General features: G+C 41.1%; 1 protein-coding gene across 2 annotated transcripts; it reads left to right on the top strand.

The window, feature by feature from the left end:
* Window positions 1-1,515: 1,515 nt before the first annotated feature.
* Window positions 1,516-13,845, top strand: pop1 (POP1 homolog, ribonuclease P/MRP subunit). Of its 2 annotated transcripts, none has more exons than XM_026924756.3 (16): window positions 1,516-1,642; window positions 1,847-1,922; window positions 2,007-2,132; window positions 2,274-2,449; window positions 3,311-3,571; window positions 3,783-3,870; window positions 5,181-5,359; window positions 6,860-7,134; window positions 7,213-7,306; window positions 7,466-7,574; window positions 7,823-7,942; window positions 9,447-9,568; window positions 10,199-10,387; window positions 10,780-10,934; window positions 11,194-11,397; window positions 12,471-13,845. In XM_026924756.3, the coding sequence occupies exons 2-16, from the start codon at window positions 1,847-1,849 to the stop codon at window positions 13,270-13,272; spliced, it is 2,976 nt and encodes a 991-aa protein (XP_026780557.3). In that variant the 5' UTR covers window positions 1,516-1,642; the 3' UTR covers window positions 13,273-13,845. The 2 variants fall into 2 exon arrangements, with proteins under 2 accessions (XP_026780557.3, XP_034154098.2); XM_034298207.2 differs by having other exon boundaries at window positions 3,317-3,571.
* Window positions 13,846-18,530: the final 4,685 nt, after the last annotated feature.

Raw genomic sequence — 18,530 nt, forward strand, 5'->3', positions numbered from 1 at the left:
CTGACGCCCTCCAGCGGCTGCGCTCATTTTAACCCCACCCACGCGCGTGCTGCTTCATGGCGCATACAGTATGTCACAGTATACAGTTAATACATTAATAAAACAAAATCCCCCAACACACGATGCATACTTTATCATTTACATTTACACTGGACTCTGACTGATAGACAGACTGATATCAGACTCTGTCATTGTACTGTATGTGCAATATCTTCCACCATGTCCCACACTGTAACATCTACAATGTTTACAGTTTATTCTTATATTTACCTGCTCAGAGTGCATTAATATTTAGAGTACTGTATGTGCAATATCTCCCATTATGTCACTTTTTGACTGCATACAATGTTTACAGTTCTTATTATTTTTACTTGCAGCACTCTAAATAATCCCAAAGGTGTTCAGTGGGGTTGAGGTCAGGGCTCTGTGCAGGCCACATGTGTTGTTTCACTCCACAACATGTCTTCATGGCCTTGCTTTGTGCACAGGAGCATTGTCATGCTGGAACATGTTTGGGTTTTGTCCCTTAGTTCCAGTGAAGCCAAACTGTAATGCTACAGCATACAAAGATATTCTACACAGTTGTATGCTTCCAATTCTGAGGGAACAGTTTGGAGCCTACATATGGGTGTGATGGTCAAGTGTCTATTAACTTTTTGCCATAGTGTATTTTAACTAGTTGTCCCAATATTTCATCATGAGAACTTGGGGGCCATGGAGATGGCTTGGGGATCTCATATGGCGAGTTGTACTGTGAAGGCTTGGGAATGCGATTGTTGTGGTGGCTTTGGGGCTGCAGTTGCCACGAGCAGCTTCGTACTCAGGACTCCATCAGTGGACTGTGGATAGGTTTAACAAACCGGACTTCTTGTGAAAACTGTGATGAATTTACTGGTTGCACAACTGCACTATTTGTCCATTTAGTACACCTTTATAGAGGAGATTTATTTATAATTGCACTATCCGTTAGCACCCAGATGAGGATGGGTTCCGTTTTGAGTCTGGTTCCTCTCAAGGTTTCTTCCTCATATCATCTCAGGGAGTTTTTCCTTGCCACCGTTGCCTCCGGCTTGCTCATTAGGGATAAATTCACATATTTACAATTTGGTTTCATTTAATTTGAATGTATTTATTTCTGTAAAGCTGCTTTGTGACAATGTCCATTGTTAAAAGCACTATGCAAATAAAATTGAATTTAATTGAACTGAATTTGTTAAACCACTTTGTTTCCACTGGATTACACAGAGCTTGTAAATTTGATGTCATCATCTGACCACACACTGATATTCTTGTCAGTAGGTAGCCTTCACTTTCAGCCACTCCCTCACACAAAACCCTTAATAACACAAAATGGCTAGCTGTACAACACAATACAAGACGTAACATCTGCTGAAGAAGCTACATTATAAAGTAAGACATATATGATTAAAAGAATGTAAACAACTTCGTCATGAAATACACATGATCCCAAGCCTGATTTTCACACGAGCCACACAGCCGCAGTACTACATTACCCATGAGCAGCGCGTTGCGGAAGTGCTGCTACACGTGGTTTTTTAGCGCTGGCGTGCTGAGGACTGCAGGACAGGATCATTCTATACTCTTAGTTAATTAGGTATTCCTGATCAAACCAACATACACAGTAAGTATTGGATATTCATGTCTGATGTAAACGGAGGTTATAATTTGGTAAATGTATTTTACAGTTGGAAACTAAGGTAGTTTGTGCTTGTATGTGCGATTTAAGTGGTTAGCCGGGTACAGCCAAACAACTCAAGAAGACAAGACGTGATGTGTGCGCAAATTTCCTGCAAAGATTTATATGTGATCTTTCTGTTTGGCTTAGATGTCGGGGGCCAAAGACAGAATGCGACATAAGAAAATGAGAAATCAGCCCAGTAATGTGACTTACTCGCACACAGGTTGGTAAGAAAAAAAACTGTCAAATACCCCCATTTTGTGTTTTTTTTAAAAACTTACAGTGAAACACATCTCATTATATTTAGGTCGCAGTTCCGATTCGCAGCAGCAGCAGCAGATGAGGAGACTCCCACAGCATCCCAGCAGCTGGATGAGGGGGCATCAGGATGGAGGAGTTAGACATGAGCAGGCACTGCCCAAATACATCACTGGTAACTGATCTGAACAGTAAAACAGCATTTAAACTAAGTGCTTTGATCTATCTTCACTTTAGCTATCTCTTCCTTCTTCTTTCTGTATGCCAGTCATGTTTTCTCCTTTGCTGAATCTGGCTTTTACATTTTTTCCTGCAGCATCACTCTTTGCCAAAGCACGAGCTGCAGAAGTCAATGCCATGTTGAGGGCTGTCACAAAGACCACAGGTAGCTCTCAGGTATTTGGAGCTCTGCCAAAGCATATGCGCCGAAGAGCCATGAGCCACAACACCAAGAGATTGCCTTGCCGACTGAGAGAGATGGCACAGAGAATGGTACGGACTTTCTTGCTAGTATCTCAAAGTAGGGCCTGTTATTTTCTAAGTTTGTTGCGGTGATGGAAATCACAACCCACCTATGTTAAAATTAGTATGCTTATAAGTAACATCAACTGGCATCTAATGACACTTTTATTAAAAATGTGTTCTGTGGATATAGTTAAAAAGCATTCTGTATTTTATTATTGTACATATTTAAATAATGTACCTAATTATTTTGAATATTTTGTTTGTAAAATAAATCTGTAGCTCTCGAATACTAACTCTCGAATGTTCTGAGCAATCCTACTGGACCATTCCCAACAATCTCATGCATGCATAGTGCACCAGCTCATCATCTGGGATTGATGGGTAGATTTTAAAAAAATTTTTTTTTCCCCTTGATCAACTCAAGTGGAGATTATAAAATGGATTGTTTTGGTTCTAAAATCTGATCATAGCCACTTTTGAAACTTTAATATACACACATCTGTGACCACATCACAATAGTTTACTGTTAACAGACTACATTGCATGGCAAATTTTTTTGTGAAAAGTATTAATAAAATAAGTTAATAAATTATATTATATATAAATTATGTAATCTATTAATTAATAATAACTGATAAATCTATTTTATAAGTTGTTTTTATTATTGTTTTCTTATTCTTTTTGTTGCCATTTAATTAAAGCATTAAGCCACTCAAGGGTGTGTGTTACAGTGATTTTTATCATGGCTAAGGGGGTTTTATAACACCTTTACTTGTGATAAATCACAGTAACGGGCACCCTAGTGTGGCTTATTGGGTTATTTTAATAGCTGGTGTGTGTGATTAGAAACTGTGCTTGTAGTGCTGTGAACTTATCTTTGTTGTCTAGTTGCAGAAGAGTCAGCAGGCAGGGAAGAAAGAGAAAAAAGAGCAGTCAAAGACCAAAAGTCGGCGTGCCCGCCGCCGCCATGGCAACTTGTTGCTGGAGTTCAACCGACGGCAGCGTAAGAATAAATGGTTAGAGACTCACATCTGGCATGCCAAGCGTTTTCACATGCTGAAGAAATGGGGCTACTGTCTTGGAGACCGACCCACATATAAGTGCTACAGAGCTAGCTATAGGGCCATGAATTCTGGCTGTCTGCTGCAGGTGAGCTTGCTGTTTATCTCTCAGTAATCACACTCAGCTGTAGCATTAATGTCGCTGGCTTCTTAAACAATTTTTAGCCTTACTACCCAGTTACTACCCTGCTTTCTATGCTTCTCAAGCTATTCTACATTCATCAATTTTTTCCTGTTTTTCCCTCTTTCTTGATTCATGTATTTATTTCTTTTACATGTTTCTTTGTTCTTTCATTCAGGACCTCTCATACTATTGTTGCGTGGAGCTCCATGGTCCAGAGGAACAACTACTGAATGCACTCTCCAGGCTGACCAGCAAAGATGCAGGTGTATATTTACCAGCCTTTCAAAGGTCCATCTTATACAGCAGAATGAACACTTTACAGCTGCAGTACATTAGTTTCATATGTGCTCTGAGATGCCCTGGAAATGCTCAGAGGTGGACATATAAGTCTGAATACACAGGGCAAGCAGATAAGGTTTAGTAGGTTGCTAATGTAGTAATCCCTGTTTTTTCCTACTATCCAACAACCAGAAAGAAAAACAACAACAAAAAAACTACCCCCTATTGATTTTTGAAAAACTAATTTTTCCAATTGATATTTATGTTTAAATGCAACACACTCCAGTCAGTTCAAATACACAGTGTATGGCAAAAAGTTTGTGGACACCTGACCATAACACCCATGTGATGTGCCTTCCCCAAACTGTTGCCACAAAGTTGGAAGCAGACAACTGTATAGAATGTCTTTGTGTGCTGTAGCATTACAGTTTCCCTTCACTGGAACTAAGGCGCCAACACAAACATTTTCCAGCATGACAATGCTCCTGTGCACAAAGCGAGGACCATGGAGACATGGTTTTCCAAGGTTGGAGTGGAAGAACTCAAGTGGTCTATAAAGAGCCCTGACCTCAACCCCACTGGACAACTAGAACGCTTACTGCATGCAAGGCCTTATCGACTGACATGAGTCCCCAATCGCTCTAATGCCCTTGAGGCTGAATGGGCAAATCCCCCCAGCTATATTCCAAAATCTAGTGGAGAGCCTTCCCAGAATAGTGGAGACTATTATAACAGCAAAAGGGAGGACTAAATCTGGAATGGGATGTTCAAAAAGCACATATGGGTGTGATGGTCAGGTGACCACAATCTTTTGGCTATGCACCTCAATGCTGTGACTAAAACAGGCACATTTTCCCAAATTCTGCCACGTGCTGAGCCGCAAACATTTCGTGATCTGGCTGTTGGTAGGATCTCTTTTTTTCTTGATGGATATATTAGGATGCATGAATGACATACTATCTTTTCAGAACCAGAAGCATGCGGTGAGGAGGAAATGCTGACAAATGGGTCAGCACAGTGCAGCACAAAGCATCATATTATTCTACTGCCTAGTACAATGCACATACAGCTAAACACATGTTGAGTGAAAATAACATCCTTTATGTTATACGCAAATAGCTTGCAAGTAGGCCTCCAGTCCACAAATCCCAAAGTCGTACATTGAACAGCTTTAACATAAAAATGTGAAAAACCTCTTACTGTCGGTATAAGTGTAATATTATAATTTCATAGGCAGACTATGTCTGCCTATGTTGTCAGTCAGTGTTGTGCATGTGCTTCTGTGTCGCTGCAGGCCCAACATTTGCAGCAGCATCATGTGTGTCAGGGCAGAAAGAGGGGAGTGTTATGCTTTACAAGGCTGATCAGTATCCTCACCAGCCCCTGGGCCCTGTGTGCTTCCTCTGGAGGCCTTGCAGTACTACATCACCTCACAGACAGCTGTGGATCTGGCTACATCCTTCCCTAAAACAGGTAGTGTGTGCATGCGTGTGTGTGCGTGTGTGCGTGTGTACACACTGAGGAGCCAGTTTATTAGGTATACCTGCAATAATTGGCCCTTTACCAGTTACACCTATCATATAGTTTACTCTTTTCACTCCCATGCAATGATTTAGAGAGACCAGCGTAAGACCAGATTGGGTGCTTCTCCTTTCTTTAATTGCATTTTCTTGTTTTTCTTCTTTGTTTTCTGTTGCAGTGAAAGTAAATGATGCAGATACCATGCAAGCATTATTAAACAAAAACAAAAAAAGTATACTGCCATCAATTATTTTTATCTGCATTTGTATGATTTTACAGTTATGTTAGTTAACTATTATCTTTTCAACAGACTAATGTATTTATATTCTGTTACATTGCTAGTATTTAAGTGTGGAAACATGGAAAAGTTATGACTACAGTTTCTAAAGATGTTTGTTTCGATCTCATGATGTTATAGATATATTAACAATGTTAATAACAAAGTTAATTTGATTTTTGCCACGCATTATCAGTAAGGCTTGTGACCGTAAACCATTAATAAGAGTGATAGGCAGTTACACATGAGGACAGTAAAGCTCATTTTAAACCATTTTATTTCAGATGCAATAAGTACACTGCTCCTGCATGGTTGCAATACCATACTATGCTGATCAGTATACCTTTTTTGACTAGCTGGAAGGGGGAAATAACAGTGTACAAACAACAATCTCACCTTATTTTTCAGATTATTTTTCAGATAACAGTGTACAAACAACAATCTCACCTTATTTTTCAGATTTCTGCTAGTGCAGTTTCATTTAAAAATATGTACAGAATACACAATCATACTATGGTCATTAAGGGCATTAGAGGCAACAGTGGGAAAATCTGCTTTGCATATCAAAGTCAAAATTCTTGCTCTGCACTGCTTTTGATGCAGCAGGTGAAAAAAAATCTAGCTCATATCTAACTACATAACTGTTGAAATAATAATAATAATAATAATAAGAAGAAGAAGAATACACTGCTATGATAATCAAGAAAATTGTCTATTGTCATTCGGCCAATGCTAGTGGGAAAACTGGTATATTTCACTAAATGTCACAAGCCTAGGATACACCCGAGGTGATATTTGTGTTGTATGTGGGTGGTAGACTTTCAGCAGAGCTTAGAAACTTTAACTGATCCTGAGGGTAATTGCAGCATTACTGTAGTGGTGAAAAGACAAACATTCACAGACAACCATAAATACAGTAAGACAAAAAAATATATTAAAAAGGGGGGCTTGTCTCTATACAATAAATAAGTGTAAACAAACTCGTAAATAAGGCATTTGGATATTTTTCAAGAAAGTGGGGAGGTGCCAGTTAAAATGTGCAATGAGGTATTTCTAATACTACTACCACCAATAATAATAATAATAAGCCCTAGTCCACATACTTTTGGCCATATGGTAGGTGCATCTAAGAAAGTGGCAAGCAATGCATGTTTTGGTGTATGTGTGTACCTCAGGATCTTCTACCAGAATTGCAGGCAGTGTGCCAGTGCTTTGAGGCAGTGGCTCCAGCTGTTGTAGAAGTGGTCCCATCAGAGAACCTGGCAGAAGCAAGTCCCATTCCACCTGCACCTTCTGACTTAAGCGCTGAGCCACAGTGTTCCAAGAGAAAGAGGAAAGTGGAAGCTGATGATGAGAATGGCTGCCCTGCCAAAAAAATTGTGGGTGATGGCACTCGATCACTTTCGACTCCTGTTAGTTGGATGTCCAGCACAACTGAGATTGTGATCAGGTAAGCAGTTTAGTGGCATCACATGCATATTTAAAAAAAAAATCAAATGCGAGTTCTATATGTTGGGTTTCCTTACAGTGATCTCACCATGGAAATAGTACGGTATCGTCTAATTGGTCCGCTCTCCCACTCTGTGCTGACTGAGATACTTGTACCGGCAACTGACTGTGAGGTGAGACGTGTTGCAGCTTGAGCAGAAAGGAGTTAACTCTGGTCCTGTTAATACAGAGGTGCTGATGTCATTATGATGCCTCAGTACAGATGCTAGTGCTGTTAGCATTCATGTGTAAGCTGGTTTTACAATATTGCTAAAAATAATTATTTTTTTTAGAGTAATATCAAAATGACTTCATCCCCTTTCTGGTGGCCAGAGGAGTGTAAGAAAGAGGAGAGCATGTCCCTACATCGCCAGCAAACAGATGTTTTTCAGCTCCTGAGAGGTATGCTGTTTTTATTATCATCTCACACTTATCTTCCAGAAAACAATCACTAACATGCCATAATTAGCTTTATTGTGGCAGTTTTTGTTCAACCATGTTTAATATAAAAAAGAGTATTACAGAAATTCCTCTCCCTTGGAGCAGCAAATCTAGCTCATCCATAGACAAACACATGACTCTGTGATTCATTTAGCAGAATATAAAAAGTGCGTAATTAATTTATTTTTTTAATTTTTTTAACGAATAAGGTGTATACTCTACGGCTGAGCTCCCAGCAGGGTGTGTTCTGGGGCTGACTGTAGATGACCCAAGACTGTCTTTGTCTGCAAAACGGGGAAAAGCTATGCCTGACCTTCACCAGACCCAAGGTGAACACTCTCATGAAAACATTTGTGTACACAGTGTAACCCTACCACTATGTTCTGGAAACACTGGAGAACACTGAAAAAAATTATTACAACAAAAATCAATTTGCGGAACATTACTTTATTCAACGTGTCAACTGGATGTTGTGTGGAATTTTCTGGAAAACTTTCTGTCTGCTATCTAGTGTGACTGAGTAAGCAAGCTAACTCTTTCAAAGCAGTGATGTATATCCCAAATCAGGAATGTGTTATTTAGGCTACAACAGCCGTGTAATAATATTTTAACCGCTTTACAGTTTTTAGGTTTGTTACATTCCAGAAAGATGAGAAAAGCTCGCTGGTCACGTCATCTGAATCTGCTATAAAGCTGGGATGTCCTCACAATGTTTCTGCAAGTCAAAATGGAGTCCTTTAAGCGCCATTTCATTATAATGACAATATGATTTCTAGAGAAGGATTTCCATTAATAATGATAGAGAACAATCATTTAAAATGACGGAAAACATGCAATGTACATTTTACAATATTTTAACAATTAATTAAATGATTATTTTTGTGGAGAGCCCTGCAGTCCCCTCCAAAAGTATTGGAATAGCAAAGCCAATTCTTTTGTATTTGCCATACACTGAAGATATTTGGGTTTGAGATCAGAAGATGAATGACATGATAGATCAGAATTTTGGCTTTTATTTCCTGATATTTACATCTAGATGTGTTAAACAACTTAGAACATGGAACCCTTGGTGGCAGACCACCCATGTTGTAGCTAAGCAAAAGTATTGGAAAAGATCATCTTAACGTAAATATCCCTTGCTTGCAATAATTGCATCAAGCCAGGGACCCACTGACATCAGCTATTGTGTTCTTCTTTTCCAGGCTTTTACCGCAGTTTCTTTCAGTTGTTGTTTGTTTTGGGGGGATTTCTCCCTTCAGTCTCCTCTTCAGGAGGTGAAAATCATGTTCAGTTGGGTTAAGGTCTGGTGATTGAATTGGCCAGTCTAAAACCTTTCACTTTTTTCCCCTGATGAAGTCCTTTGTTGTGTTGGCAGTGTGCTTTAGGTCATTGTCTTGCTGAATGATGCAATGATTTGAATGATTTGCAGAAACAAAAGAATTGGCCTTGCCATTCCAGTACTTTTGGAGGGGACTGTATGCTGCCCTATGCACAGCACTCAGTCTGTGTGGGCTATATGGAGCAAAGCTATTAATGAAAACTTTTGGACACAGACCACACCCACTTCCGGTTTAAATCCAAATATGTAAACTGATATGAATATTTTGAGCATACAAATAGAGATAATGGCATCGAGTTACTCAATTGGGTTAATATAAAGGCCAGGTTGATATCTCGCTCCCTCTCTCAAAAATTGATGAGCAGAGCACACCAATCCAAAGTATCACCGGTTCCTTGTCACTGCAACACTCCTTTTTTTGGTTTGAAATGTGAAACTTGATGGAGTTTCCTTATCAATGCTGGCTGGTTTTTGTGTGTGTGGATATGAGGTAGGTGTTGACGAGGAAGGAAGAAGAAATTTGACACTGAGAGGAGTCCCTTCTCCCTGTGCTCAGAGTGCTCTATGGGAGAAGTCTGTCCGAGAGAACGTTACAAACAACAAGATTTCAGAACAGGTATGCCTCTCTCTCTCTCTCTCTCTCTCTCTCTAACACACACACACGTACAGCTCCTAACCCCCCCCCAAAAAAAAAAAACTTCCATGTGCATACACAAGAATGTACTACATCAATTGATTAAAAAACAAATGCCTGCTTCACACAGTGCGATTTGACACATTATGGTTACTATTTCATATTCAATTCTATTCATCCTGGCTGAGTGCCTGTGTCTGTTTCCTAATACAGTTTCAGTTCTGTAGAGGTTGCTAATAACAAAATATTATTTGACTGTCCCAGTAAGTTTCCTTTCACACACAATGAATAAACAACCCAGACACAAGGCTTATTTTATGTTACTCTGTGTACTATAGCTTGACTACACAAAAGATGAGCCACTGACTGTTAGACACAGTGAATTTGTTGGCCTGCAGTAATGGCACCAGTACATTAATCACTGAAAATAAAATTGAATTGAGTTGAATGCCAGTTTATTCAGATGACATTAACATGCAACAAAAATACAATGCACAGTGAACTAAAAAGTGATTGGATATCAAATGTTCTGTTGTGCCTGTAGTGTACTAGGGCTAACCTTTTGTTAGCTTCATGCTGAGAGTGAACTAAAAGTGTGTGTGCGTGCATCAGGATCTGAACAGGATGAAGAGGGAGTTGTTAGTTCCAGGCTCCAGGTTGCCGACCCCTGCACAGAGCCGAGTGCCAATTCTGCTGGTTAACCAGGCAGGGAAACAGCTGGGAGAGGAGCGGCTTGGATGGGGATCCGGTTGGGACTTGCTACTGCCCAAGGGTTGGGGCATGGCATTTTGGGTACCTTTGGTAAAGACAAGGTTCTTTTTATCCTACACAGCTTTAGAAGCATCGAGCATCCTGGAAATATTTCCTTTGTGTACTTTGTGGTCAAATACCTGAAAATTTTAAATAAACTGTAGATGAGCTGATATTATCCCACACAGTTAATCCTCTCAACTGCTAATGACCAGCCCCTAATTTTTAAAAGCGTTTATTATAGCATTGAAATGCTGAAGATGCCATGTGTGTCAACCATCCAGGCACCAGACTTGTTGGGAGGTGTGGGTATGAAGTGATATGGTTTGAGCTCTGATAAATCTTTTCAGTAATAAGGAAAATGCCATTAATATGGGATCTTTCAGGTATCCATATAGTGTATGTACTGTCATGCCCTTGACCCATGTAAACCTGTGTGTCAGGTGTACTGTGGTGTACGTGTTGGGGGTCTCCAGATGAGTTTAAAACACTCCCAGAATAAAAGCGTGCCCCACTTTCCTCATGATTACCCAGACTGCCCTGCAGGTGTCCGCTTCCAGGAGCAGCAGGAGATCGAACTGCTGGAAAAGTTTAAGAGGTGCAAAAATTAATGTATGTCATTTCTGACAGCTTGTCTTGTTACTGTTGAAGCCTTGTGTAGTGCACCTCTTCTGGAGCCTCTTAATATCTAGGATTCCTTTTCTAGTAGTTTTAGAGTAGCTTGTTGAGATTCTTGGCTTGACAGATTTTAGCAGAAACCTAGCATTGTGGCTTGTGTCAATGTTCTTATTGATACAATAGTTTAATTTTGCCTGTGATGATTGATACATTTGTCATTTCCTTTCGATTGCCTGCAGACACCCACCTTCCAAACGCACAAACTACATCAAATACGGCTGCGTGGCTCCTTTCCGGTGCCCATGGCAACAGCTGGTAGAGGAATGGGAGGAGAGAGTGAAACAACATGAAGACAACCAAGACTCTAAGACAGTTGAAATGAAAGACGTGACATCGCTTTCTCGAGATAGCCCAAACCCAGCATCTGCTTTTACTGTACTGAGGTACAATAGTTGTCATATTTCATAATAATTCTTTAAGATCTTAAATCCCAGCTCTTTTTAATAAAGTTAATAAATATTAATAAAGATGAGAAAGAAATAAGTACTTAAATTGTGGTCCTCTGCGAGCATACTGCAAACTAGGGATTGCATAGACTACTCAACAATTTGACATATATTCTGGGATTTGTTTCCATCAGCTTTGGACATCTGGGTCCTGACACTTTTTTGCCCACAAATCTTGCCACAGTTTCTCAATCTGACTGAGATCTGGGCTTTGACTGGGCCATTCTAACACATTTAGGTTTTTGGTTTTGAAGATTTCTTCTAGGATAGCCCTGTATTTGGCTCCAGGCCCTGCGGATGAAAAGCATTCCCACAAGGTGAAACTACCACCACCATGCTTCACTGTAGTGATGGTGTTCTTAGCGTGATAAACAGTGTTGGATTTCTGCCAAATGTAGCACTTTGTGCCAAGGCCAAAATGAGGAGGCAACCTTTATCCATGTTTGCTGAGACTCCATCTTGACTTTCAGCAAAATCTTAATAGGACTTCATATGGCTTGTTTCTTACCACTGTTCAGTAGAGCCCAGATTTGTGGACTGTCCTGTGAACAGCTTCTCCCATCCGAGCTATGGATCTCTCCAGCTCCTTTAGAGTTACTTACGGCTTTCTGCTTGCTTCTCAGAAGCGAGTTTGAGAGACTTTTTTCCCCCAGACTTTTGATAGCTGCATGTATAAACTCACCATCCACTTTCATAGGAACACCTGTACACCTGCTCATTTATGCAGTTATCCAATCAGCCAATCATGTGGCAGCAGCACAGTGCATGCAATCATGCAGATACAGGTAAAGAACTTCAGTTAATATTCACATCAAACACCAGAATGGGGAAAATTGCAATCTCTGTGAATTTAACCATGTCATGGTTGTTGGTGCCAAATGGGCTGGTTTATCAGAAACTGTTGATCTACTGGGATTTTCACTCACAAAAAGTGCAATACTATGCAATACTAAATAAAGTATCAATTGATATGTGAATTTTCTCAATGAAATTATGGATTTTCTCTGTAGGAGCCGTAAGGTGCTGAGGCAGCTGTCAGTCTGGTGTCGTCCATCTTCTTCCCACCCTCGGAGAGCGCCGAGTGGTTGTCGTGCCCCACCATTGTGCCCTACCATATCTCTGCAGGCAGAGTGGAAGCGGTGTTTGTTGTGGGTGCGTGTGTGTGCTCTGGGTAAGGGGCAGCCTGCACTTCATGCCATGCTTTGTGTGCCCACCACTGAGGACCTGCAACGCTTACGTGAAGACCCCCAGTGGAGTGGCCCCAAGGAACCGCAACACACAGACCACCTAAAGCACCAGCTGAAGAGGAAGGGCAAGAGAGGCGAGGCTGCACTATGCTGTTCTGCTCTTAAGAAAGAGCAAGACTGCAACATTCCTGAAAATGATGACGTTAGTTCTGCTTCCACGAAGGAAAAAAACCCTGAACTTGTCCCTATTAATCAACACTCTGGCCCTTCTGTTGTGCTCAGAGATCCTCTCCCCGATCCCAGTGCATCGGTTACTACAGATCCTGGCAACTCCCGTGTTGAATCTCTTTCCATTACTGGTTGCAGTAACTCAGATTTAGTGCAAGGATTGTGGACTGAGCTACTGCCCAATATGTTGTCTCACTGTACCCGTATGACCCTAGGCTGGATGGTGCAGGGCGATTTCTCCCTGGCAACAGGAACTGGGGAGGCTTTAGGGTTTGTAAGCTTGGCGGGCCTCCTACAAACACTTCTCAGGCAATCAGCAGATCAGCGGGGCATCGTGCTTCTGCGCAATCCCACCTCCCTCCAGTACCGCTTTGCAAGACTCCATATAGAAGCCTGAAGCACTGCATAATCACTGCAGCACTACTGCACAAATGGATCAGCATCAGTACCTATATCAAGCTCAGTCTAGTGTACCAACACAGGTCTACATGTAAGCTTGTTTTGTTTAATACAGATCTGCATTAAGGCCTTTGGAATTTCTCCATGGATAAAGGCCAGTTTTGCTGCAGAATTGTTATAAGTTTGAGGTGTTAGACCAAAATGTTTTTTCTGGTACTATCTGTACTAATGCTTAAATTCTACCTTATTGCTACTATTTTCAGACCTGAAATATACATCAAATGAATGTGCCAGCAAGTCAGTGCTTCATGCTTTGAAACTTAAACTTTAATCCCATACTTCCAGTTTATAGCTGATAAAGTATATATCTATGCACTAATCTGGAGCATTGCAACTGAATGGGGTCTTAGTGACATGGCATGTTTATATAATTTTTTTCTCTTTATAAAGAGAATTTAAGTAACAATGTATTGAAGCAGCTGATTTGTTCAGAGTTTTCATAAAAATGCTGTTAGTTTTTGGTTAAGTATAATACTGGCAATATCAATAAAATTGCTGCCAAAACCAGAAATATTAACTTGTACTGGGTTTTATTTAGATTTTTATTTCGCTTTAGGTTTCACTTTTTGATACTCAAGTTTATAGTCTAATCTGGGCTTCAGACGCTGCTCATAGCCTACTTTAAGACTTGTAATGTGCAGAGATCTGCACCTTTGGAAGGTTTGGTACACGAATATGGGGGTCTTATTCATAAAACATTTAAACAATCATTTTTATGCTGCTGCCACTGAGCATTATGTTTTTGGTTTGTCCATACTTCCAGGGGAGATTCTTGAGATATCATGCTAATGAGAATGAGTGCCTGAATGTTTATAGGATTTATATGGAATTTTGATTGTACCCAGCAGATGGGGTCAAGGTCACAGCAATGCAAAATGTCTGAAATAGTTCTTCGATAGCATCATGTTTGAAGTATATTTTAAGGTTTTTTTTTTATGGCATACAAATTAGCAACAAGATGAAATAGACGTGTTGGTAGTGGAGGCATCCCTGTCGACATGGTTGAGTTTGACTTGTTAAATGGTATTTTATAATGCACACTGATGGGAGAATTGAGTGACAAGTGAGTGAATGATTTATTAATTAATCTAACATTATGAAATCTAACAGTAGATTTTCAATTATTGAGTGACACAGAAGTTTAAAAATGCAGAAAATTAAAATTGACATGCAGAATGTGCAGTGAAAGGGCAAAAAAGCAAAACATAAACTGAGAGTAAGGAACAAAGTTTGCCCTGAATTACTGAATCACTAATTAAAGTGTTGTTAAATAAGATAAATTCAGATATATTGGTACAGTTTTTGAACTTCCACCTTCTCTTTGCTTTCTTCCTGTTAATAAAACAAAACACATGAAATCCTGAAGGTGTTAACTATCTCTGTGAATGATTTTTATGAGCCCATCATCTACAGTTGGGGTCATAAGTTTACATACATCTTATTTACTTATTTATGTATTGTGATATTTGTTCATGAGTCCCTTGTTTGTCCTGAGCAGTTAAACAGCCCACTGTTCTGGCAGTGGTGGCTCAGTGGTTAAGGCTCTGGGATCCTGATCAGAAAGTTGGGGGGTCAAGCCTCAGCACTGCGAAGCTGCCACTGTTGGGCCCTAGTACAAGGCCCTTAACCCTCTCTGCTACAGGGGTGCTGTATCATGGCTGACCCTGTGCTCTGACCCCCAGCTTCCTAACAAGCTGGGCTATACAAAGAAAAGAATTTCACTGTGCTGTAATGTATATGTGACAAATAAAGGCTTCGTCTTCAGAAAAGTCCTCCAGGTCCTGCACATTCTTTGCTTTTCCAGCATTTCTGCATATTTGACCCCTTTCCAATAGTGGATGTATGATGTTGAGATCCATGTTTTCACACTGAAGACAACTGAGGGACTCGTACACAACTAATACAAAAGATGCAAACATTCACTGATGCTCAAGAAGGCAACACGATACATTAAGAGCCAGGGGGGTGTAAAATTTTGAACAGGAATGATCAGTGTAAATTGTTATTTTGTCTTCTGGGAAACATAAATATTTTATGTAGCTTCTACTGCTGATAAGTGGTTTGCATCTTGTAGTATGACCTCTATATTTCTGGTGCAAAGTCTTCTGTGAACAGTAGATTGTGATACCTTCACCCCTTACATGTGGATATTGTTAGTGATGTCACTGACTGTTGTTTTTGGGTTCTTCACAATGTTTCTGTCATCAACTGCTGCTGTTTTCCTTGGCTGACTGGTTTGTAGCCTGGTTATTAGTACACCAGTGGTTTTTTCTTTTTGAGGATATTCCAAATTCTTTGGTCTTCATGGGGCGAGGTACTTCCCTTAGAAGGCCCTGCCATTATGGTCACACGATGTACCCCAGAAGTGTGTTGGCCACTGAGGCAGCGCAGATCTCACAGCATTCTGATTGCCAGGACCAACACAGTTTTATATCTGTGGTGAGCTCCTGATACCTGGGCCAATCCACTAACTGCCACCTTTATTCAATGGTTTTGTCCCTTATACATAATTATGAGAGGTACCATTGGATTGTGCACATCCCCATGAATACACCTCACCTTCACCTCCCAGCACCTTTCCAAAGCCTTGTCTTGAATCAGGCTTTGGTGGATCAAGGAATGAACACTGCCCAAATCCACCAAGGCCTCATGTATACCCCCTTGAGTACTAACTGGTGGTGGGTCTTGGAACCCCAGAGATCTGGAGCATCTGACTCACATTCCTCCTCGGGCACTCCACCTGGAAATGCCTCTCTGCAGCCCCATCAGACCTGCCCAGGCCCCATTCCAGTTCTCTGAAACTCCATGGCACCCTGGGGAGAAGAAGGAAAATTAAAAATAATATTGGAGATAGACTGGTTTGGCCCGCGCTCCCAGTGCACCAGGGCTTGCCACAGTTGCTGCCATCATGCACGTTGGCCCTTCCTACTGGCACTTGTGAAGGAAAGGCATGTCCAAGTGGCTGGGCTCCTGAACTCTGGGGAGCTGCCGGCAGCGGCTGTCTCTTCTTCTGGTGCTGGGATAGGAGGGGTCCTGGAGGCAGGCAGGAGGGCCCGCAGTGCAGCTGAGTCCTTGTACATGGACATGTGGTCCTCTGCTAGTTGGTTGGCTTTGGGCAGAGAGTCGGGTTGGTGGCACTGGACCCACTTAAATGTTCTGGCTGGCAGCTGATGGACGAACTGTTCCAGTGTTACTCGCTCGATGACCTTCTCTGGTCACGCAGGAGTCCAGGAGTCAATGGGTGTATGTGACAGACGATCCCCCTCTTCTAATGGCACGGATCAGAAGCGCCAACGATGTTCCTCTGGAGACAACCTGACCCGTTCAGTACAGCCATGAGGATGGCTGTGTAGTCCAGCCGGCACTCAGGTAGCAGACTACGGGCAGCCAGCTGGGCTTTTCCCGTTAGGAAGGCCTGAATGCGCAGCCCCCACTCCAGGAATGCACAGCGTCATCCTGGGGGGTCATCCTGGTCAGAAAGAAGGAGCTGAAGGGGATGCTCATGGGAGGAGGAGGAGAGGAAGGGGGTTAGCAGGCTCTGGATGGCAGCTTGGCCTGCAGCTTTCCCATCCACAACTCTGGTCAGAATCTCCTGCTGCTGCAGACTCACGAGTCTGAATCTGTCACTCCTGTGTCTGTAACTGATTCACTGCCCCTGCACAGGGGAAAAACACAAACAAAAATCAAACAAAATCGGCAGCTTTCCAGCGGCTCGGTTCCATTCAGTTCAGCTCAACTCAGCTCAACTTTGCTGTCAGTCTCACACACACACAACCGCACATGTCAGCCCCACTCACTGAGAGAGAGAGAAAGAGATAGAAAACCAGCATGTTTGTTAAACATTTACAAATGAGAGACAGGTGTGCCACATTAATTTGCTAACTTCCCCACCCTCCCGCTGCAGCCCCCCGCTAAGCCATGCCCCCACATGCCACAGTGCAAAAAACAAAAAAACCCAGTGAGTGGCAGTTCTGTGGGTGGAAACACCATATTGATAAGAGAAGTCAGCAGAATATAGTTCAAACTGATAGGAAGGCTACGGTAACGCAACCACTATTCACAAATGTGAGCAGAAAAGCATATTAGAAGGCACAACATGTCGAACCTTGAGGCCGATTGGCTACAACAGCGGAAGATCACATCGAGTTCACCCAAATTGGACAGTTGACACCTACAGTCTTAGGAAAAAATGGTTTAACCCAGAACCCCTTGTAGAATCTAGGACCAGGGTAAATTGGTGTTTGTACATATCAAATCCTATTTTGCTGTACTAATAAACAAGTTCACCCACTGCAATAAATACAATGTGGTTATTATAGGCAGCATATTGGAATTGTAAACGAAGTTCTCAATACACAACTTTGGATTGTCTTGTGCATGGCACTAGGTAGGTATTAGGTAACTAAGGGTCACCAGGTTTACCAACTAGTGCTGATTTTGGCAAAGTTACTTCAGGTTTTGTTCTAGATTTTCTTAATCTGACAAAATCAATTTGTAATCTGGTAATCTAGCAGAATCCCTTGTAGTGGAAATGTCCAATTCACTGGATCATGTTTCTCACACAAAGGAGCTATCTTGTGGCCATATCAAAAAGGAAGACTTAAAATAGGCAAAGTTTTAGTAATTTATATTATATTATATTATATTATATTATATTATATTATATTATATTATGAGTGTAAATATCAAGCATTAATCTGAAAAAAAAAGACAGTTAATCTTTATTTATAGCATTTGTGTCCATTTTGGGCTTTATTGGTATTACTCCAAATGCCCATGGTTCCACTCACAGGATTAATCACGCACTAGATCTAATTCTAAGTCCAACTTGACCTAATGAGTGATGGGTTAAATATGTGTAAATCTAATCTAACCTTGAGCAGTGTAGCGCCATCTCATATGACAAAAACAATAATTACAGAATCTGTTCTATGGCACAGTGAACAATTGTGTGTCGTTAAACAAATCTCTCAACAATGTGAGCTAAGAGGACCAAAAATAAGCTGGTAGTCTTCTTAATTGCCATCAGATGCTTGTTTCAATGATTAGGTTCTTACATTTTCAGTGGGACCAGGACCTTGAAGGTTTATTGTACAAAAGCATAATTTCTGAACTCAAACTGTCCTACAATTAAATAAAACCTGTCTTATACCTGGCCAGATGAGATGGTATAAAACTGGCCCTAAGTGCTGGGGG

The sequence above is a fragment of the Pangasianodon hypophthalmus genome, chromosome 22 (assembly GCF_027358585.1).
Source record: "Pangasianodon hypophthalmus isolate fPanHyp1 chromosome 22, fPanHyp1.pri, whole genome shotgun sequence".
Lineage (NCBI taxonomy): Eukaryota > Metazoa > Chordata > Actinopteri > Siluriformes > Pangasiidae > Pangasianodon > Pangasianodon hypophthalmus.